This window comes from Osmerus mordax, chromosome 16 (genome assembly GCF_038355195.1).
Source record: "Osmerus mordax isolate fOsmMor3 chromosome 16, fOsmMor3.pri, whole genome shotgun sequence".
NCBI lineage: Eukaryota > Metazoa > Chordata > Actinopteri > Osmeriformes > Osmeridae > Osmerus > Osmerus mordax.
The window spans coordinates 10,876,029-10,899,798 of record NC_090065.1 but is presented as its reverse complement, the minus strand read 5'-3'; the positions used below and the strand labels follow the sequence as shown (position 1 = coordinate 10,899,798).

At 48.2% G+C, this 23,770-nt stretch overlaps 1 protein-coding gene across 1 annotated transcript in view; it reads right to left on the bottom strand.

The window, feature by feature from the left end:
• The window catches only part of LOC136958937 (ephrin type-B receptor 1-like), a 98,856-nt gene that overhangs the window by 63,850 nt on the left and 11,236 nt on the right, over positions 1-23,770 (bottom strand). The window contains 2 exon segments of the mRNA XM_067253093.1: positions 10,566-11,247; positions 22,914-22,978. Coding sequence (XP_067109194.1) covers positions 10,566-11,247; positions 22,914-22,978 — 747 coding nt within the window.

Here is a 23,770-nt window from a genome sequence, read left to right as displayed (position 1 = left end):
TATGAGCAATGCCTCTGGTATCAGACTCATAGATACACACATGGATCTACACACACATAGAAACAGGCCCACGGCGACAATGCTCCACTCAAGCACTGCGGCCAGACGTTCATACGATCCTCAAGCACCTTAACCTCACGACAGTACAGAGCACGAGCAGTTGGTGTGGGTCGGATGCTAAGGAAGCTCTAACCTAAACAGATAGAAGCCCATCCAACATGCATCCATTCATGAGACACCATGATAACCCACTGACAAGCGTCCTCGTATATGATAGGCACCAGTGCACCCGTGGAGACCACGTAAAATACGTGTGAACATAAATGTCAAGCACACGGTTTGCACATGCGTGCACACACACGCACGCATGAGTACACACAGGCACAAGCATACACACCCTCCTCGGGCGGGACATATTGGATCAGAAGAGATTCTTTTATTGGCTGTGTCTCAGAGGGGCTAGATTAAATGCCATTCCCACTTTACTACAGATGACTCCAAAATAAATCAAAGTACACACACACCCAAACACTTTGTAAACACACACACGCCGATCCTCCTCCTGCACACACAGACGCACGCACGCACACACAGGCACACACCAGAAAAACCCACAAACTGTAAAATATCTGAGTGTTCCAGGGCCTCTGGTCTTTTATTTTGGTATTTCAATCACTAAAATCGATTGTCTCTTAATTGATTGTAGCTTGGCCCTGGCCCAAGGATGCTCCTTTGGCAGCTCGCCCTGGAACCCACAGATATCGATCCCATCTGGGGTAGCCCAACTGCTTTCAGGTCGGATTAAGGTGTTCCAGGGCACTGAGCAGAGCGAAGGCTTTAACACAGGGCAAAGCCAGAGGGGTCGACGCACTGGTACCAGCGGCACCATAAGAACTTATAGCTACAGGTCAAATGCTGGGCTTAATCACATTAGCTATGTAGAAGGAAAGCCTTTTGAGGGATTGAGTGAGGGGGGACGGAACACACACACACACACACGTAAGCACAGAGAGACCACTGAGAGCTGAGGATCAGCTGAGGTGCATACTCAAATCAGGGTTGTAATCTCATTGGACCCCCCCCCCCCCCCCCCCCCGCGACTGGTCTCCTTCTCTCGAACTATTCCTCCCCACTCCTCTCCCCTCTCCTTCCTTACCCTCACTCCTCCCCTCTCGCCACACTCAGCTGAACCCCCTATCGTCCTACCAGAGATCTTCCCATCGATGCATCCACAACTAGAGGCGCTCGGGAGGTTAAGGTTCTGGATTATGGAGAGAGGCAAGGGGCATGGGGGCCCCCTGAGAGTAGCGCCAACCCATCTAGCAGAGGTTATTCCATTATTCCTCTGTTGGCTCCTCCTCCGCCCCCCCCCCCCCTTTTTCCCCGTCCCTACCTCGCTCTCCAGGGTTACACATGGTGGAGGAGAAAGAGAGAGAAAGAGATGGAGAAAACAGGGAAGAGTGAGAAGTAGAAGGAGAGATTTTGCTGGCCCATACATTCTGAACAGTGGGTGAACCACAGCTATGAAAACACAGACTGTTTCTTCAAAGGAGGGGGTCCACCATGACACATATCATATCAGTTATACCACCGTGCCTGAGAAGATGAAGGTCAGTTTATTCTAGTGTGTGCGTGTGTGTGTGTGCGTTTGAGAAAGAGATTGCGTGTAGCCTAGACGGCGTGCGTATGAACGTGCTTGAATATGCGTGAAAATGTGTGTGTGTGTTTGTGTATGAGTGTATGAACCTCTGCCTCTGCACATGGCACTGCATGTGAATCTCTGCCTTATGACTAAAAGACTGAAATAATAAGATGTTGTATTATTATTAACGGCAACGAACAAAAGAACAACACAATCACAAAAACAACACAGAGACAAATGTATAAAAAAATGATGTGGCGGGTCAGTCTTTCCAACCGATGTGGAAAACCAGTAAACAAACGGTACAAAAGCAGTTTGAGGCCACAACACGCTTAGAGAGTCCTACGTGTCGTTCTCCAGCCTTCTCCCGCTCTCCCTCAACCTTTCCATCTCACTCTCTTTCTTCCTCACTCTTGCTACCAATCTTCCCTCTCTCCCCGCCTCTACAATAGCCTCCTTTCCTGCTTTAGCAGTCAAGGCCTGTCTTTTTCCTGCGGGCATCGTCTGAGGGCAGTCCCAGCATGGGGTCCTTGGAACAGGGCCGGGGGAAGAGATCACAGATCAATAATTCCACGCAGTGTTGTTCCTCCTGCCTGGCAGAGTTTCCCATGCTCAGTCTGCCTTGGGCTGCCACCCAGATCACTGCAGGCCAGGGCGGCTGTCAACAAGACGGTACAATTACACGGCCCACTTTCAAACTGGGTAGGAGTACTCACTGGATTACGACAGTTCTAATTGCTGGGTAATTGCATATTGTAGCCACATTACACAGAGGTTTAAGGTTGGCGTCGGATAGACCCGGAACAATTAGCGCAGCGTGGCTAGGAGGTCGCTGGAGGATTATGCGTGGGGTGTCATAACATGTATTTTCCACGTTTCCTTTGAGATTGTTTAATCACATAGGCTGAACATGCATGGAAAGGGCCTTAGCTGTTTCACAATATTCACCACTGGGTGGGAATTATAATCCAGGAGTGAAGTTGGCCAGTTGACTTTGTAAGCGCATGTGGGTGCCTGATCGTTTCCGTGTCACCTATTACATCCAAATGCTAATTCCATCACAATAATGATGTCATATCAGGAAAGGGGATCAGTCTGTTTCCTGGAGGCTTATTTGCATTCCAGCATTGTCCCACGTAGTGCAATAAGCTAGAGGAAGACATGAACAAGACACGAACACGGAATACCACTTTCCCTCCGACACGGGGAGAGAGAGACCAGGTGTCGAGGGGTCATGTTCTAACAGAATGCTGTATATATCTACCCGTCTCACTCACTCAGTCGAACCTAGGAAGATTTTTGGGGGGTGTTGGATCCCATCTGTTATATGATTCCTTTGTTTTTAATGATTCCTTTGTTTTTAATCGGATTCCGGTACTGCCGTGTTTTCTTTCTTTGGACCAAATTCAATGATGGCATATCAGTAGAGAGGCAGGATAGAGAGAATGGGAGGGGGGAGCCTCCGGGCTAACAAACAGCACTGGCTATTAGGGCTGAGTGAATATTGATGGGTACGACTGATGAGGGGAGTGGGAGAAGGAAAGAAAGAGAGAGAGAGAAGGAAAGATGGTGGGAGAAGTCTTTGTACTCTCTCGATCTCTGTAGAACTACAGGGTGTTCTGTGGAGAGGCTCCGAGTCTTCTCATTAAAGGCTGATATTAAAGCACTCTGGAGGGGACAGGCAGAGGGGGAAGGGGGAAGGAGAAGAAAAGAGAAAGAACAGGGGGGGGGGAAAGGGAGAAGAGTTGACGTGCTGTCAAAGGAACACTTTGTCTCGAGGAAGTGCAATGGCAATGTTTCATTATATGAGAGAGAGAGAGAGAGAGAGAGAGAGAGAGAGAGAGAGAGAGAGAGAGAGAGAGAGAGAGAGAGAGAGAGAGAGAGAGAGAGAGATGTATAAATATATAGTAAGGTCCAAAACTCTGAGACTCATGTAAAATACTTCTATTTTGCATTAAGGTAGGATTGTAATACACATTTTCTCATATACAAATGACAGATCAAACAGTAAAAAAAAGTTGAAGCTTTGAAAAATGAGAGAGAAAGAGGCAAAAGTGAGACAGCGAGTCTCATTCTTCCTTATCCGTCACACGAACGTCTGGACAGCATGTTTGATGGTGAGAGGCTGACAAATCCTCTCCTTTATGTATTCAACTAACGCAATAAACAACCCACTACTCAGGGATCAGAGCAGAGGGCAGGGGACAGGGGCTTTGTGGGGGGGGGGAGGCTCCGGTGATGTGGTCCTGCTGCGGGGCCCCTGGGGGCCCTCTGTGTCCTGAACCCTTTGTGTTTTGCCAACATAGGAGGCATCTGCCTCAGTTCCCCCGTCCCCCGCCGTCCCCTCTCTCTCTCTACACAGCCTCCACAGTCACCAAACCATAGAGATGAAAACAGCTGGCTCAGGCTAATTAGAGGAGAGGAGAAGAGGGGAGGGGAGAGGACAGGAAGCGAAAGGCTTGCCACAGGGGATGTATTAACCTGGAAACAGTGGTGCCAGCTTTTTAAAGAAAGACACCACTATCCATTGAATGTATAGAATGTGGTGGGTGTAACATCATGTAGGTGTAGCATGAATGTCATGGTTCTGCTTGGCTAAATGCATTATCTCTGGGGGTGGAAAATCAAGAAATAAAGACAGAGAGAGAGAGACAGAGAGAGAGACAGAGAGGGAGAGACAGAGAGAGACAGAGAGAGAGAGACAGAGACAGAGACAGAGAGAGAGAGAGACAGAGAGAGAGAGAGAGACAGAGAGAGAGAGAGAGAGAGAGAGAGGAGAGAGAGAGAGAGAGAGAGAGAGAGAGAGAGAGAGAGAGAGAGAGAGAGAGAGAGAGAGAGAGAGAGAGAGAGAGAGAGAGAGAGAGAGAGAGAGGACATGTTGAGGGCAGCTCTGTGTGGGCTCCTGTCTGTGTTGTGTGCCAGTGGAGCCGCTGGGTCCCTGGGAGAATCATGAAGAGCTGACTTGTAGTTGCAGCCATAGAACTCAGCGTCCGTGTCCGGGTCATTGCTCTTTCTCCGCTCGGACCCCTTTCTGTTCAACCCCTTTCTTAGGGAGCTCCTCTTTCTCTGCTGCCATTTGCCATCCTTCTATTTGTCCCGTTGACATCCATGGAAACAAAGTCTTTCTTCTTGTCCCTCTCTATGCCACTCCTTTTCTCCTATCTAAGCTTCCCCCAATCTTCCAGTGTCCTCCATGGGCTTTTGGTTGACAGAACTGAAAGTCACAGGGGGTCATTTAATTGATTCAAGGTGACCTGACTGGGAGGAGGTCTGTTTATGTGTGTGTGTGTGTGTGTGTGCCCGTGTGTCTGCACCCATGTGTATGTGTGTGTGTGTGCCCGTGTGTCTGCACCCGTGTGTATGTGTGTGTGTGTGCCCGTGTGTCTGCACCCGTGTGTATGTGTGTGTGTGTGTCCGTGTGTCTGCACCCGTGTGTGTGTGTGTGTGTCCGTGTGTCTGCACCCGTGTGTGTGTGTGTGTGTGTGCCCGTGTGTCTGCACCCGTGTGTATGTGTGTGTCTCCATGTGGGCATGTGTGGGGGGGAGGGGGTCTCATGGCCAAATGAAGTAAACTCTGGGAAACAAAATGGACATGGCTAAATGGGCTGGAATAGCCTCTAATAGCAGCAGTCTGCCAACACAGTGTTTGTGAGTGCTGACAGCCAGCACCTCTGAGCAGTGGAACATTCAGCCAGGGATGCAGGCACACACACACACGGGCGCACTGCACAAGCACACACACACACAATAATGCCAATCAAAGCAAGATACCTAGACTTTTAGCACACATACTGTAATCCAGGTTTGAGAAAACCTTTTGAGCCTAGTATTATATAACTGTTCTGTGGAAGGGCAAACTTTTTAGTCAGGCATGCCAGTTCCTCATCCTTTGGCAGTGCTAAGCTAAAAGTGCTTATAATCATTAGACAAAGATTCAGCAAAATGCTGTGATGACAACCTGTTACCGGCTATACACTCAGTGTTAGCTCCTGCAACATTCAAACCACATCCAAACATTACTTGTCCAATAAAAAGTCTTTAGAATAACAGTGTTTGTATGTGTGTGTGTGTGTGTGTGTGCATGTGTGTGTATGAGTCTGGGTGTGTGTGAGTGCACCCCATGATGGCAGCCATTAGACAGGGGTAAGGCAGCCATGATGAATCGGCACTTAGCCCAGGGAAGCGCACTTGCTCAATGGGCTGTGAATCTCCCGCCGCCGCCGACAGCCTGCCGAATGTTAAATAAAGTTATTTGAATATTTGTAATATTAATGTGCCAATGTGTCAAAAGCCTACTGGAGCCTAACGCAGAGGGAAAATAAGAGCAGCTATGTACATATCAGCATACTAAATCTGGTCTGAAACAGAATGGAAAAAGGCTCTTGGAAAAATGATGCATGAATACATGGAGGGATGGATGCATGGATGGATGGATGGATGGATGAATGGGTGCATGGATGAATGGATGGTAAAGAAAATTGGATGAAGAAATGGATTGATCAAGTTTCTTTGTTATTTCCCTTGCTCTTTCCGCCATCTCTTTTTAGTGCTTCATTTAGCAGCCTGCAAGATAGAAGGACAACAACCTCTCATCCATTGTTCTTCATTCAAGGCCCAGCATCCTATCCCCTAGTCCCAATCCTAGGCCCTATGCCCCCCTTCTAGCCCCCAGACCCCTATTCCAGCCACTAACCCTCCAATGTGGGCTGCCTGCATGCTTTGCATAGGAATGGGTCTTCAGACAAAAGCTACAAGCACAGCAATAAGCTTTCAGCACGGTTAACCAATTACAAAAGAATAAAACGCACTGTGCAGCGCCTCATAAACCGCCAGACAGCCTGCTTTATAGACTCCCAGCTCGCATAAATCAGCCAGCCAGAAAGTCTGTTGTAGCCCGGGAGAAAATTCCGTCTGATCCCACCCAAGCCTAACACACGAGCAGATCCCCTTCCATCTCTCTTTGAAACCTCCTCATTATCTCCATCATTGTTTCAACGTCAATAAAACATTGTGGGCAGCCGATATACAAGAGAAGTTTAAACATTCAATAATCGACAGCGCCAGTTTAAGAGTGACACTGGCAGGGCCTCGGACACATCATGCTGCAGTGGGTCTTTTTATAAGCAACACTTGGGCACAACGCCCTGGATGTTGTGAAATGATCAATTATCACCTTGACCCCCTACAAACACATCCCAGAGAGTCGCGCCTCTAAAACCACATGCTAGAGATGGGGAAAATGGATGTTTGGCTAGCAAAATGGCTGCTGTTTTAATCAGTCACTTGGTGTGAGGTCACAGCAGTAGCTCACCGAGCAGAAAATACACACTTTACGCTTTGGTTGGGCTTTAGTGGGGCTGGGGTGCTGCTTTGGAGCACCTCTGCTCAATTTAACAAGCAGGCGATCAAATATTTAGCAGATTGCTTTTCCACCCAGAATAAAAGAGGGCAAGCAAGCTGGGGAGAGAAAGAGACAGGGGGGGGCGTGTGTTTTTAGAGAAAGAGAGAGAGAGAGAGAGAGAGAGAGAGAGAGAGAGAGAGAAGAGAGAGAGAGGAGAGAGAGAGAGAGAGAGAGAGAGACGAGAGAGAGAGAGAGAGAGATGAGAGAGAGGAGAAAGAGAGGGGAAGGGGGTGCCATAGGTTACTCAGAGCCCCTCATGGCTTCTGTCAGTGCTGCGGTGTGCTATGCTAATAAGAGACCCCGCTGGTATCATCTGTGTACGTATCTCCCCATGTTCAACATTTACCTGACAGCAGGCTACACACACCCTGCAAGGCTGCCTGCCATTAATTAACACATATAGACGGGAACTCTCAGGTACCATTAACCACTTGGCACAGACAGAAGTAGACCTCTCAAGTAAGGGTATGCATATTCTGTGTAACTCCCACAAGCCCACACGTACACACATGTGAATACACACGCACACATACACACCATACACTGTCGGCCTCTTCCACTTCTACCATCTCACTCCTCCTCCAGGAAACTATTTTCACATTAAATGGGCAGCTTTAATATTCCTTTTCCTTGTTCTAGCTCACTTCTAATGGGCAATTACTTGAGGCCTGAAACAGAAACCATGTTGTTTCGATGACCTCCTATTGATCGGCTCCAAAAACCACTCGACTATGACAAGCACTTTTAAGATAGATTTCCTTGTTTAAAAACTCTTCGACAAACCCAGACACTGTGGGGAGATTGTGGGGAATGCTTAAGATGAAACAAGAAGTGTTCCATTGAGAACACCTGATGATGGTATGGATGCCACACTAGCCATTTCCCTACGTGCTGTAAAATGAGTGTCTGTGTGTCTACACTCACTCTGTGAGGATAATGCATCACCCCTTTTGGCTGGTCAAATTACAGTTGCATCCTTCAATCATATATTTCTTCCTCAATAGAGAGAGAGAGAGGGGGGGGGGGAGAAAGAGCCAGGACGAGAAAAAGAGAGAGAGGGTAAGAGAGAAGGAGAGAGGAGAGAGAGAGGGTGAGAGAGAAGGAGAGAGATACGGAGAGTGACAGTTTGTATGTATGTCAAATATATTTATGTACATAACCTATAAATGTTTCTGTAGCCCCAGTGTCGCTTTGGCAACGTGAACAAGTGTCCTTTCACGTCAATAATCATAATGCCGTCGACTTGAATTGAAATGAAAAAAGAGTGGAGAGACAGACAGAGCGAGAGAGTGTAGGGAGGACTCAGCCCGGCAGGAAGTCTCATTTCTGAGACCACTTAGTAGAGGAAGCCAGGGGGATTGTGGGAATTAGCCATGGTACACGTCTCCCCCTTCATTCAAAGTGTCTTTGTAGTGTCTATCAGGGGAGAGGATTGTGTTTGTATGTGTGTGCTGTTGCCCGTATGTGTGTGTTGTTGAGTGTATGTGTGTGTGTGTGTGTGTGTACCATCACACCGATGCTCCCCGCAAACAAAACCCTTACTAACACTGCAGGACACCTGGGCTCCAATTACTCTGCTGTGTGTTTATGGAGAGAAGAGGTAAATAGACAGAGATCAGAGAGATTAGAGAGAGACATCCATAGATTAGAGAGAGAAGAAGAGAGAGGGGGAGAAAGATGGAGAGAGAGACGGTCAAAGAGAGAGAGAGAGAGAGAGAGAGAGAGAGAGAGAGCGAGAGAGAGAACAGCAGCCGTTTTATCACTGCCCTTCATAACCTTAGAGACACTAAGTGATCAGCGAGAACGCAGCAAATACATCACATAGTGTAGAACGTAATGATGCTATTCTGCCCTAACAAAGTTGTACTCTGTTGCATGAGAATTCCAGACAGGCAGCTTCTTTCCAAGCACTGCCAGCCACACTTTGTCGGAGCAAAAAATCCTCCATCTTTCATATGCAGTCTGAAAGCTTGTTTTGATAGGCTTAATCAGAGTAACTACACCGTGCACAAATACAACCACTTCTCTGTGAGACTGAGCGTGTCACGCGTGTCAATGAGGCTGTCACGCGGGAAATGAGACCGCTGTGTTAACAAAAACAACCATGTATATCATGTGTTACAATAGAAGAATTCTGCAAAAACGGGGTTCCATTTCGAATCCTCCGGTTCCTAATAGACCTATTTTCAGCTTCGTAAAGGGCTACAGAGAACCCCTAAGTAGTTCCTTCTAAAAGGGGCTTGGAACCTCACCCGCCTTAAGAAGGATCTATCTGTTTACAGAGGTTGGTCCTATCGTTCGAAACGTTTATATGTGGCCGCCTTTTTCCGGGGCAGAACAGTTTTCCTGAGCATGGATGACGATGACGCAGAGAACAGGATGTACGGACGAGGTGCAATGCATTGTGGGACGAATCAGACCAAAGTCCCATGTTTTGTGTTCTGACTCACAGAGCAGAACATGGATGAACCTTGGATGGATGAACCAGATATGTCCTCTAGTTCAGCAAGTTTCCGCATACAGATACTCTTCTGCATCAGTAAACGGTGGGTACCTCTTCCTGGCTTGTCAAAGTCCTTAACTTGTTATGGAATTCTGCAGCGAATGGACAGTAAAGACACACACAGACACACACTCGCACATGCATCCACGCACATAGTAGATATGGGGTAGCTCTCATATCTGTTTATTGATTAGAGCGAAAGGGGCGTCAATCAATCTTATCTCTCCCGCACACATTCTACCCTTCACCTCCAGAGGGAACCAAACCAATATGACCCACACGATCAGACACCTTGGGCAAGTTCCACTTTCATGGTAGGGTGTCTGTGTGTGTGTGTGTGTGTGTGTGTGTGCGTGTGCGTGTATGTTTGATTCCCTGTCACTTTAAAATGTCCACCCTCCCACCCCCTCACACCACACATAAAAACAAATGCACATACACACACACCCACACCCACACACATACCTCTCAATTAAACATCATACCAGAGAAGCCATCTGTAATGCAATCTGTAGACAAGGCTGGAAGTCTCTGCAGATTATAAATCAATAAAAGTGGGCCTCTATTATACTGGGGTGGAGTATTAGACCGGTGTTTTAATGTGCGTGTGTATATGTGTGTGTGTGTGTGTGTGTATGTGTGTGATCAAAGGTATAACCACAGCACACATCGCTCAGCAAAATACATGAAATACAATCAATACACCCTCAGCCCACTCCTTCTGGCAGAGCTGAATTGGCTTTGCACTGTGATGATAAAAAGATAAAGTTACATTCATGTGCATGCTCAAGACACATCCAGACATAAGCAACCCTCCGTGACGAAAGGATTCCATCTAGCATGAATCCTCAATGGCACTGAGACGAAGGAAGATGTACAAGGCAATATAAAAATGACAAATCCCAGGCCAAGGCCCGCAAAAGCAGAGCAAATCTATTTCACAAAGCCAAGTTTAAAAAGAACGCCTCGTGACTCATCGGAAGGGAAAAGGAGATTCAGCCCGCTTGGAAACACTGTTACCTCGGCAGACGTTCCCGTTGTCGGGCTCGAATCCCGCCTTGCAGGTGCAGCTCCCGATGGGGACCATCCACTCCCCGTCGCCGTTGCAGTACAGCTTGATGGGCACGTCCACCTCCTCCGAGTTGGGGATGCACGTCCCCCGGGCGATGACCAGCGACGTGCTCTCCGCCCCCGTCATGGTCTCGGGGAAGATGGCGAAGTTCTGGACCACGCTGGGGCACTTCTTGTAGAAGACGCGGACGGAGAGCAGCGACATGCAGGCGCCGTAGTCCTGGAAGGCCAGGTAGAAGCCGTTCTTGGACAGCGGGCCGAAGCTGCGGACCTCCGTGTTGACCTTCATCAGCCGGCCCCCGAAGTCCACCTGGGAGAAGCTCTCATCGGCCGCGATGGTGTCCACCTTGAGGTAGGGCGCCTCCATCCAGAAGGCGGTGCCCTTGGTGGCGATGACGGCGTCCGACTCGTAGTAGTAGAGGTTGAAGGTCTCCTTGCAGGAGCCGGGCACGTTGGGGATGGAGCTGCAGTCCCTGACGGTGAAGCGCATCTCCACGTAGATCCGCTGGGCGCCGCGCCGGTCGATGAAGGTGGTGAGGAGCCAGTTGTTCTGGCTGGACTCAAACACGTTGCACACCTGGTAGGTCCGGATGGTGTTGAGGTTCTCGTCGTAGCCGCTCACCTCCTCCCACTGAGAGAGACAGAGAGAGAGAGAAACAGAGAGTGAGGGAGAGAGAGAGAGAGAGAGAGAGAGAGAGAGAGAGAGAGAGAGAGAGAGAGAGAGAGAGAGAGTAAGGGAAATACAGAAACAGTTAGGTTTGTTTGAATAGTAACAATTCACCATAGTATTCATAAACAAACAAACTGTGAGTGTTGATTGGGGTTAAAGCATGGGGGCTGAAGTAACTAAAGCTGGTGTGATTTCATAATTAATGTAAGCTTTTTTATATGTACTTTCAAAATACTAGATGCAATGGCAAACCCATACAGATCAGAGGAGAACATGCAGAACATCATTATGGGGATAAAAGCACATACGGGCTTACATAAGAACTCATAATGACATCTATTGGATGCTTGGAACGTCAATTTACTCTCTGAATGGGTTGAAATTACAGTGATTTGCTTCACAGCCACAAAGCCTACAGTATTTAGCAACTCAGTGTTCTCAGTCTCTAACACCCTTTATTTTCTGAAATACAAACATTGTTAAGGAGTACTCCAACAAAAATATGACTTTCCAAATGCCAGTCTCTGGAAACACACTCTTTCCAAGCTGGAGTCTGCATAAGTGCACACCCAGTAATTACCTCTGACGCACCGCTGCCATCGAGCCGAAAGCATGGCTACCCAGTGACTGCACATTATACTGTACAAATGTGGCGGCTAACAAATTGAAGATGGTGTGCCATCGAATTTCAATTATAGCGGCCGTGGACAGCACAATTCCAGACCTAGATAACAAAGGCGGAGCAGGAGAGATCTGTGACTTGAGGAGAACCCCAGGAAGCAGAACCCCAGAAGGCTGAACCCCAGTGAGCAGGACCCCAGTAATGAGAACCCCCGGGAACAGAACCCAAGTGAGGAGAGAACCATAGCTAAATATGACAGCTCCAGTGAGGAGGAGCCACGCTCTCTGATGCAAAATGTACGATGGTGGTGAGCATGCTTTTTTCTGCTTTTTTTCTTTTTTTGCTCCTTGCTTTCATGGTAAATGATTTACTTCATGAAGTGAACATGTACCATCCACGTGCATCGCACTGAGCAAACCCAGACACCATAGCTGAGTCTGTTGACGGGTCATTCTGACTGGAACCTTCACCTGCCACTCACTCACAACAGCTGTGGTGATAGGGTGACCTCCACGACTCATCACACACACACAGTGTGAAGATGACCTCGTAGGAGGATGATAGGGCTTAAAAACAACTTGTACATATGTATGCACATATCAAATGTAAAACTTCACAATCGGTGTAGACAGGCCCTGGGGTGTGATAAGAGAATGAGAAGAGATGAACAGATAGCCGGAGGAACATTTGCAAACACCAGGAGGACGAGAAAAAAAGGAGACAAAGTGAGAGAGGGTGTGACAGAGAACGAAAGATAGAGAGAGAGAGAGAGAGAGAGAGAAAAATATATATAGAGAGAGAAAGATAGAGAGAGGGAGAGAAAGAGAGAGAGAGAACAAAGGTCCCACGACACCACTGACGTGATAAACAAACACCTTCCCTCTCCTCCACATCCTCTTTTCCCTCTCTCTCTATCCCCTCTTTTCTATCTCCGTCTCTATTTCCATCTCCCTCTGTCCTCATCATCCCCCTGTTCCTCTCCTTTCTCATCTCTGGTGTAATGACCATTCATCAACATTACTGAGAACTGTCTCTTTATAAGAACTACCCCAGGGCCCTTCTGCTGGAGGTTGGGGGGGTGGTGGAGTTGGGGTGGGGCTCCCCCGTCCAGCCAAACGACCACCATCTTTCAAGTTGGAGAGGGCCCAAAGGCAACAGGCATCTACACCAATGGGTGGGAACCTGCCCACAAATTAATTCCTTCACCCAACACACTTATATTTGTTTTCTTCCAGGACACCAAATGTGCAGTGGTGTCACCATACATAAACACCCCTCAGAAAAACAAAGCCCTTGTCCGGTCTGTTTGACTTGACCACCAGGTGCTCGAGAACACAGTGCATGTTGCCGTACTGTTTCCTAGCACTTCTGAGCTAAGTGTCTGCATGAATCAGCTGGCTGGGCTTCTCTTTTCTTCCAAGAAATGGTCATTTGTGCAGTTTGATGGTTTAGATGCGCAATATTGATTTTGTTGTGATGTTACATTGATGAAGACCTGGAAGCTAATTCAGTCAGTATCAGTCTAGCTCCACACAACAAATAATAAATACTTACGCCCTATTAATGTCTGGATCTGCAAACATCTGTTTGCTACAAGTTGCTGTAAAAAATGTTGCCGAAACGTGAACCTCTTTGTAAAGACAAGAAAATCCCAAATACACAATTGTATGCTACTTGGGATGGAATCCCCAGTAGGGATGTTTAATTGTAGAAGTTTGATTCTACGGATCATTTTCGTGAATATTTAATGAAGTCTCAGTTTGTAACATCCAAACGCCATCTCCCCTGTCCTTGTTCCACTCTACCAGGGATGCAGTTTTAATGTATTCCACCTCCCTAAACCTTTCCCTGGCGTCTACGCTGATCTCCAGCCGAGCAGGAAGACATGACAAGACATCATCACCTGTCACCTTGGTGATAATGGAATTCCTTGCGTTGTGCATCCATTTCCTCCTATTCCAAGGCCCGGCCTGTGAAACAACACTGCTGGTCTGAAGCTCTGTGTATATTTAGTCCCAGTGTTGCGGCCGGGGGCATGGTCACATGTTGCTCCCATGGTTTATTCATAGCCGTCTCAAGGTAAACCAAGTGGGAGGCACCTGGGTGATGGGAGTTCTTATGCTGATTCTCTCTCTCTCTCTCTTCTCCCCTCCCTTTCTCTCTCTCTATCTCTTTCTTTAATTCTATCTTTCGCTCTCTATCTCTCCCTCAATCTCTCTCTCTTTCTTTAGTTCTATCTTTCGCTCTTTCTCTCTCATTCTCTCTGTCTCTCTCTTTGTGTGTCTCTCTCGCTCCCTCTTTCTCTCAACCTCTCAATCGCTCTGTCTCTCTCTTTCTATGTCTCTTCTCCGTCTAACGAGACTCTTCTGTCTCGGCATTTCACGCTGTCCGTTCCCTCTCCTCTGTGTCCTCTCTCTATCTCTCTCTCCGCTAAATTGTTTGTTATGGGTGTGGTGCTGATAAGCCATCAAAGCGTTCCGTGAAAAGCATCCATCTTTGAGCTAACAAAACAAACCCATTCCCTCCACTCTAATAGCTTTGGCTTTGCCGGTAATGTGACCGCTGCTACTCTTGGAGTCCCTAACAGTAAGTCTGGCCATTGTGTGTGTGTGTGTGTCATTAGTAAGGATCCTTTCAAGAGTGCAGTAGAGGAGATGGAGGAGCAATGGTTTCACACCACCTCTTAATGCTGCGTTAATGGCCGGCCCAGACGGAGAGATGGAGAGAGAGAGAGAGAGAGAGAGAGAGAGAGAGAGAGAGAGAGAGAGAGGGGAGGGATGAAAAGAGAGACAGAGAGACAGAGAAGCAAAATAGATAGAGAGAAGAGGAAAGGAGAGGAAGAGGAAGTCCTTAATATATTCAGCGCATTCTCTCTTGACTACGGCCACAGGCCATTGATACTGACTGCCCTCTTAGTGACCATTCATCACATTGATCTCCTGCCATTTGCCTGAGAGGCTAAAACAACAGTGAAGACCAGGACAGATGTCTGCTGGAGAGACAGGGAGTGATTAAGAGAGAGAGAGAGACATAGATAATGAGAGAGAAAGGGAGTTGGGGTGAGCGGTAGAGATGAAGGGAAAGAAAAAAAGAGAGAGTGGAGAGTCAGCAGAACAGGGCCAGTGGAGCATCCATGATCTCTGACTGAGTAGTGTGATGTAGGTGTTACTGGGGCTCTCGGAGGAAGGGGAGGCAGCCAGCCCCCTGACCCAGGTAGGAGGCACTCCCTCCAGGCATCCTGACCCTATCAACCCCCAGTGGCCTGGCTCTTCTAAAGACCACTACCTCACTTCTACATTACCCTGTGCCACAGTAGATATTACTTTGTGACCTTATGAGCTCTGTGATTTCACCAGTCTAATATTCCTACAGTAGGACAAAGGAACTGTAAGTAGCTGTAGAACACATGTGTCGCCTTTAGCGAGTCATTAAAACGCCAACAAGCTTGTCACACACCCAGTCAATTACATTAGTCTCTAACCTTTATTTAGTCACACGCACACACCCACAGTCGCCCCGACACCTACACAAACACACATATACAAATCCATTTTCCAGAGCAAATCTTCCTTCCTTCCTTCCCTCCCCTGTCAAGTAAGCTTTACAAAATGCCAACGTGCTTGTGGAATGGCAGATGAGTGTTTGGCAACCTCCTCTTAAACGGCACTCAAAACCTCCATTAGCGAGGCAGAGCACTGGAAAGCTCGCAACAGCGGACACGTTGCGGCTGAGGGCGAGAGGCTTTTTATTAACACTCCAAAAGAGCCAATACACAACCAGTGTACAGCCAGATGGGTTAGTTCCCTGTGAGGGGCCAGGTGTCACATCCAGACCCCCTCCACACAGGCGCCCACGTCATGGTGTTACATTTTAAAAACCTACCTCTGAAAGAAGACAAAAAATGCTTGGTGTATTTTTACTCCAACCAAATTTCTACCCGGCAGCACTTCTCGATTTCTCTCAAAAGATGCATTTCGACTTGTTTCCCTCCGCTAGAAGAATCCCCCATCTTGACCCGTAGTGGGGTGGAACACATCATGGCAACTGGAGTCCATCAGAGCAGGGCACAAACACGCGAGTGTATGACAGGGAAGGAGAGAGGAGACTGGATTGAGATCGGTGTGGTTAGGTGAGGTACAGAGTTCTTCTGGAAAGTTCACCACCGGCCAAGCACACGGAGATGACACCGAGGGACCCTGACGTAGGAAGGGAATGTCAGGTGACTCTCCCCCTCCTCCGCTCCCCCCTCCTCTTGCTCATGTCCGCAGCAACAACGGTCTGCTGAGGGTTCTCGCCCGTACCTGGAAGCCAGCTCGCACCTAGATGTCTACCTGCGGCTACAAGAGTCTCTATCAGGGAGATTAGCAGTCTTCGGCATTGTGTTTAGTGGTTGGGATGAGGTTGCATAGGAACAAACACATGCATTCCATACAGTACCACACCTTTACTTACCGACATACACACACAGATGCACACAGAGCCTGAAATGCATGCACACACACAAACATACACACACACACCCAGGCAGCAAAAGAGGATTGCTAGGATCATTTGTGATCAGCTGTGCTGTTTGAGCGGGAGCGCTATGGGCTACGCTGCGTTGCAGAGGCAGAGGCGTCGCGGCTGGGGTTTACGCCCCGGTGAAGGAGACGGACTGGGGAGGGAAGCAGACATGTTTAAAAACACTCGGAGACAGCCCATAATTACAGACCAGCGCCTTTTTTTGATTGAGCCAAAATACACATTTCTGCCTGCTCTGTGTCTAACCCTAAACAGCAGCCATCCAGAGCACATGCTGTCCCTACACCATGCTCAAGTTCTCTGCTGTCGACTGAAGCAAATGAGGTGTTTGTGTGTTTGTGTTTGTGTGTGTGTGTGTGTGTGTGTGTGTTCGAGGGAACCGAGATTTGCAGACGAGTGCCAATGATTATACCTACTGAGTTTATTAAGCATGCGTATGCGTGTGGATGTGGGTGTGTTTGCGCGTTTATTTTACGCACCACTGGGGAATATGTCGCGTTGTATTTGCCATTAGGGCTCGTTGTTGGTTCCCATATTCCTTTCAAATGCCTTTTTCCTTGGTGATAATGTAGCTACAGACTCCCCCTCTCTCTGCCGCTTGCTCTCTCGCTCTTTTCTTTCACTCTCCCTCGCTTCACTTCTCTTTCCCCATCTTCTCCGCTCCCATCCCGTCTCCATTTCATTCCTTACACTCTCGCTTTCAATTACACGCCGGGTCCTTTGAAGAGGGTGTGAGGACGGCAGCCAGGTGCTGCTGGGGAGAGGGGGGGGGAGACATTTAATGCCCATTACTACCCCTGAGCAGAACAGCAAAACAAACGGAAATAAAAGAAGAAGAACTGATAGCTGGGCGAATTTAGCCGAATCATTCTTCCCGACAGTGGCGGCTGTGTGAGACAGAGATAGACAAAAGGAGAGAGAGAAAGAAAGAGAAAACGAGATAAAGAGAGATGACATGGACATGAATGTGCTATTCAGGGACGAGAGGAAGAGAAAGAAAACCAAGGGACTGATGATAGAGGACAGATTAATAATAGAGGACAGATTCATGATAAAGGACGGATTGAAGATAGAGGACAGACTGAGGATAGAGGACAGCCTGAAGATAGAGGACAGACTGAGGATCGAGGACAGACTGAGGATCGAGGACAGCCTGAAGATCGAGGACAGCCTGAAGATCAAGGACAGACTGAAGATCGAGGACAGACTGAGGATAGAGGACAGACTGAGGACAGACTGAGGATAGAGGACAGGTGAAAGCCAGACTGCCCCTTGCCCCCAGCAAATGACGAGAGTTGTGAATGTCAAGGGACGGGGAGAGGACATTTTGGTCCCTACACCTCAAGCACTCAAAGATAAGCCATAAATGTTTTTTTTTTAAAGACATCTGGTGGTGTTTGGAGTTGACCCATGCTCCAGCCTCTGTAGAAGACAGACAGGCCGTCTCCAGCCTCCAGCACCAAAACTTAGAAGCCGTGTGACCTGAGTGTGTCGGAATCGGGCTTCTGCCTGTCTGTCAGGAGGCTCCTGCTGAATTTCACCATATTGTTCGCCCTGCGCCACCGTCCGGATGATGGGGTGATGAACAGAGAAAAGAGAAGAGAGGAAGATCGAGCGAGAAGAACCTGGAGTCTTGGGGCTCACTGTATAGCCAGGGTCCAGAGACGTTTCCGGACACACACAAAGGAGCCTGGCAGCGGGAGAGCAGAACGGCAGCCTATTAGCACTCCTCTTCGCCCGGTGAGCGTCCGTGAGTGTGTGTGTGTGTGTGTGTGTCTGTCCCCGTGTGTGTGTTTGTGTGCATGGTGAGTGTGTGTGTGTGTCCGTCCCTATGCATTGTGCCTCTGTGTGTGGATGGGGATGTGAGACCTGACTGAATAACATCACCACAATACCTGACAAGCCTGACAGGCCCATATCCACACAGCACACAAAGAGAGAGCGAGAGAGAGAGGCATGGCATAGAAAGGTAGAGCGAGAGGACAAATAGTGAAAGATTCTCTAAGAGAGAGAGAGAGAGAGAGAGAGAGAGAGAGAGAGAGAGAGAGAGAGAGAGAGAGAGAGAGAGAGAGAGAGAGAGAGAGAGAGAGAGAGAGAGAGAGAGAGAGAGAGAGAGAGAGAGAGAGAGAGAGAGATGAGAGAGAGAGAGAGAGAGAGAGAGAAATTTTGAGAAAAATAGAAGGAAAGGGAAGAGGACGAGAGAGAGGAACAGACAGGTAAAAAGACAGACAGAAAGAGAGTCAGGAACAATCCAGGCTTTGAAAGAGGACGCCTGAAAAGCGAGAAGTAATAGAAGAGAGGGGGGGCCGAGGCTGGATACATGCAGGCAGGAGAGAGGGTAAACAGAAAGTCCAGGAACAAATGAAACATTCTATGGTTAAGCAGAGATAAGACCAGTTGGGGTATAAGGTTTTTATTGCTAGCTATATCGCCCTGCTAGTATACAGAACAGGGAAAAGACATGTCATCAGGCAAGTGAAAGAAAAATCACACCCACACAGATATATACACAAAAGTGCACACACACACACCGGTTCACACCTACAAACACACAATCACAGATTCCCACAAACACACACACACGCTGCTCTCTCCTAGTCCGCATGACTCTGACTTGCCATGTGTACTGTAGGTAGAAATGATGATGTCTGCTCAAAGCACACAGGCACGGTCTGGACACACAGTACCCCCGTCACACACAGTAACTAGGAAACATGAAAGAGCTCTTCATCACTAGCCCTCTCCAGGGTGTGTGTGCGTGTCCGCGTGTGTCCGATAAAAGGACTCTTATCAGCAGGCCACTGATGCGCAGCCAGCATGGCTCCCTGTCATTTCTCTTCCCTCATTCCATTTCAGCTCTCCAGCACAGGGTCAAAGTTGGTCTCTCTCTCTCTCTCTCTTCCTCTCTCTCTTCCTCTCTCCATCTTCCATCTCTCCACCTGTGTTCCTGTAGCCCTCTCAAGCGTTGCTGACAGTGGAGCCCTGCTGGCTTTATGAATAATACAGGGTGTGTTTGAGTGTGGTTTAAAAACACCTATCAACTCATCCCTCAATTGTTACACACACACACACACTAATAAAAGACACACACAAACCAAACACTAGCTTACAGATCAATTTGATTGCCCGCATTCAACAGCTCCCAAGATGTCTGCTATTCAACCATTTCTCTGTCTCCCCCACCTAGACCACATCCCCCCCTCCCCGCACACACACACACCAAGTCTACAAGTCTAAGCTCTCCAAGTTTTTTAACCCAGAAGAGTCACATGAGTTGACCCAGACTCCCTCTCCCTCTCTCCAATTTTTTTTATTTTCTCTGTCTCACTCCCTTCCTTCACACACAATCGATCCCTTCTCCTCTCACATTCTGCTTTCCCCTAATCCTTCAGCTCTCTGACCCCACCCTCCCCCTCTTCTGCTCCCCTTTCGTTTCCCTTCCCTCGTTCCACACTCCTCTGTCCCCCGACAAGCCCCTCCCCACCCCCCTTCCCTCTGGCCTTTCACGTTTTGTTTTTCTTTTTCCCCCTAATCTAGCCGCTCCCCCCCTCCTCTCTTTCAGTTCTCTTCCTGTTCTCTATCCCGTCATGCGTTCTTCACAGTGCTGTTCCCCGTACCTGCTTCACTCCTCTTGAGGCCATATATTCTCACCCCCTATCACCATTTGATGCAAACGCTCTGAACCCCCCCCCTTCTTTCTGAACTTGAAAGGGCAAATACACCCCCCTCTTACACACACAGACAAACACACCACACACACGGCACACAAACATCACACACACAGACACCAAATGGTCATGTAGGGAAGGGTGAGGGGCCACAAGTCTCATCTGGACAGCATATTTAATTAATGTATGTATGTGTGTGTGTGTGTGTGTGTGTGTTTTTGAAAAAATATGAAAGAAAGAGACAGAGGGGATGAATGAGTGAGCGAGCGAGGGAGGGAGCAGAGTTTGTAGTGTGGAAACTTGTTTTTTAAGTACCCTTTACATAGCTCATGCTCACACAAAACAGGCATAGGCAAACGTAGACAGCATGCAAGATCTTGATGTATTTGTGTGCACATGCATGTGTGTGTGTGTGTTTCCTAGCCTGTCAGAATGGCTCAGTGTGTTAGAGCCACGTCTGCTCTTTACAGCAACGGCACACTGACGTCACAAAATGAGTGGGTGTGCCAGGAACTCCATCCACATCCCCAGTCACACTGGACACCTGCTCCTCCCACGCAGGACATGACATCACTCGCCCCACTTGTGTCATGACCTCATCTTTACGTATCGAGTCTAATGAAGGTGTGTCTGTGATATTGTTCGTTGATACTCAACGCTTGTGTTCAGGCTCAGGGGTTTCTGGTGGAACTGACTATAACACATAGACATCTGCCACCCAGTCAGCCTGCCAGAACATTTCCTCTCAACCACCTTAAGTGAGTTAGTGTGTGTGTTTGAGAAAGAGAGAGAGACAGAAAGTGACAACATGCGAGGGCCAACCAAAGTTGTGTGTGTGTGCACGTGTGTGTGTGCACGTGTGTGTGTGTGTGTGTGTTTGTGTACATATCTCCTCCTTATTGCCTTAAGCTGATCTAAACAACACAAACATGGAGGTCAAATGAAGACTGAGTGCTCCGGTAAGTTCTACTAGTGAGTAATAGTGTCTTCCCTGCAGCAGAATTCCTGTTATAACGCTTACCAAAAGTTGGCCCTGCTAAAATACAGCCCTTTCTTGCAGAATCACTGTTAAGTGAGTTGAAACCCACAGCTCTTGTAAACCGAGAGAGGAGAGGAAAAGAGTAGAAAATGGAAGATGGATAGATGGAAGGAGGGTAGGAGGAAGCAAGGAAGGAAGCAAGGAAGGAAGCAAGGAAGGAAGGAAGGAAGCAAGGAAAGAAAGAAGCAAGGAAGGAAGCAAGGAAGGATGGAAGGAAGGATATTATTGGAAACAGTAAATGTTTGGGCTGAGAAGGTAAGCTTGAGCGACAGCTCCACAACGCAAGTTTGCGTCCTACACACAAGCTCAGAAGAAGAAAAAAGAATGATAATAGAAGGAGAGAGAGAGAGAGAGAGAGAGAGAGAGAGAAGGAGTGAAGTACAGCATGTACCTCACCAGGGTGAGCATGAGGGCCATCTAGATTTTGAAGCGACCTACATCCAACCTCTCAGACAGGTTCCTCCTTCTTCCTCAGCTGTGTGGAGACCCGTGCTTAATCCAGCTCAGCCACAAACACAGAGACATCCACATCGACATGAGTCGACGCTCGCTAGCGGAAGAAAAGCGCCTGCAGACAGACAGTCCAGCATTCACGCTAGTTCCCATCTGTGGCAAGGCTGCTGATGGATGGAGACACTTGCAGACCAGCGAGTCGTCATGTAACGCAAGGATGGAGGCTGACACGTTTCAGTGTTGGCAGTTAATAGCTGGAGAGACTGAACTGTCACATACTGTAAGATGGGTCTGAAAGTGCAAGTACCACTCATTGACTATGATGTTATAGCGGTTTCCTAGTCATTAGCAATCTGCTACGTCAGAGGCTATATGGGCTCAGGGTTCAGGGTTGAAGGCACTGATGACTGTCGGCTGTGTGTTGTGGTTAAGGTGCGGGTTGGGCGCAGGGGGCTGGAGGGTAAGGGATGGTGGTTTAGGGTTGAGGTCTGGGAGCTGGGGTTAAGGTGGGGGGTTGGGGCCTAGGGGCTGGAGGATAGTGGCTGGGACTTGGCACTGGGGGGTGGGGGGGGGATAGAGGCTCAAGGCTGAAGGCTAAGGGCTGGGGGTTAGACCATGGGAAGTCCTCAATGCCAAACAGTGTTAGCTATGGTTGAGGTTAGGGGCTGGGGGTTAGGGGCTGGGGGTTAGGGGCTGGGGGTTAGGGGCGTGGGGAAGTAAAGCCCCCAACGCTAAACAGTGTCAGCCACAGTCATTTTAAACAGTGCAGTACACAGCACTGACAAAAACACACACACACACACATTCACACACAGGTCCCAGGTGTCGAGGTTTCATTTGGAGACCCAAGATTCTGAAGTCATAGATAACGGCTTTGTGACTAATCCCAAAGTAAGACCATCAAACTGAGTATGATATGCAGAAGCAAAAAACACTGTCCGTGCTCGTAGCAGGGCCATCCGTCAGGAAGGGAGATGAGACTTTGAATAAATGATCTAATTTTACTGGTGGGGAAAGTGACATCAAACCCCACATCACTTCAGAAGTGTCTTTGGTGTCAACATATTAAAAAAAATCTGAGAAAAAGAAGTTGTCTGTGAAATATACGTAGCAAACAAGTAGAGAAAAAAGATTTCATGTCACCCAATCAAAGACTATTCCATGTCAGCTACCAAAAATAGACCAGTTCTTTTCCCTCTCACACCATTTCCTGTTTAAATGTAGGTCTAACGTACTGCTGTATATATCCTGGTGCTGTTATGACCAAAAACCCAACCCTGTAGGAACTTTGCTATTGTTCCCTGTGTTCCTCGCTACTACTCACCCCAGATGCAGGATAGGCTGTCCAGCCTAGCTCCGCTGTGGCTGTCCTGGTGTCCATCACCGTTTCTGCAGAAGACGGAAAGAAGAGCGAGGGAGGGAGAGAGAGAGAGAAAGAGGAGAGAGAGAGAGAGAGAGAGAGAGAGAGAGAGACAAAGACAAAGACAAAGAGTGAGAAAGAAAAGGGAGGTAGGAGAGCCGACAAGGAGAAAAGGAGAGAAGAAGAGGGGGGGGGGGGGTGAAGAGAAAAAAGAAAACAGAGAGACGGAGAGAAAGAAAAAGGGTTAGTCCTCAACTTCTTTCCTCTCACATTGTGATTGCCGTTCAGCGTTTCTCAGTGGTTGGCAGATTAGCACGGCACTCAGGTGGAGATCAGTGAACTGCGATGCCCAGTGTTAGGAGAAGGAGCACTTGACACAACCGTGACCTGGTCCGCCACTCCTCCCTCCAGTTCTCCTTTCTTATAGGAGCGAAGAATTAACAAAATGTGTGTGTGTGTGTGTTTACGGGCATGCAAGTGTGTGTGTCGTCTGTGCCGAGACAGTTGTGTGTCATTGTTTACTCAGTAAGAATCCCTGAGTGCTCTTCACACACAGGACTGTCACTACTCCCCTGGCACACTGACACCCAGGCCACGCTCTGGGACAGCCATACACACTCAGAACACCACACACTGTAGAGTACCTTTAGAGACGCCACACCCCTGAGAAGAGATTGCACGACAGTCCCCCTTCAGTTCTACAGATATTAAGACATGAGGAGAATTCTCCTTACTCTTCTCTGTGTTGGCTTCCTGGTCATCATCATTAGCACTCTGAGAAGGACAATATCACCTCTCTCTCTCGCTCTCTGATCTTTCTC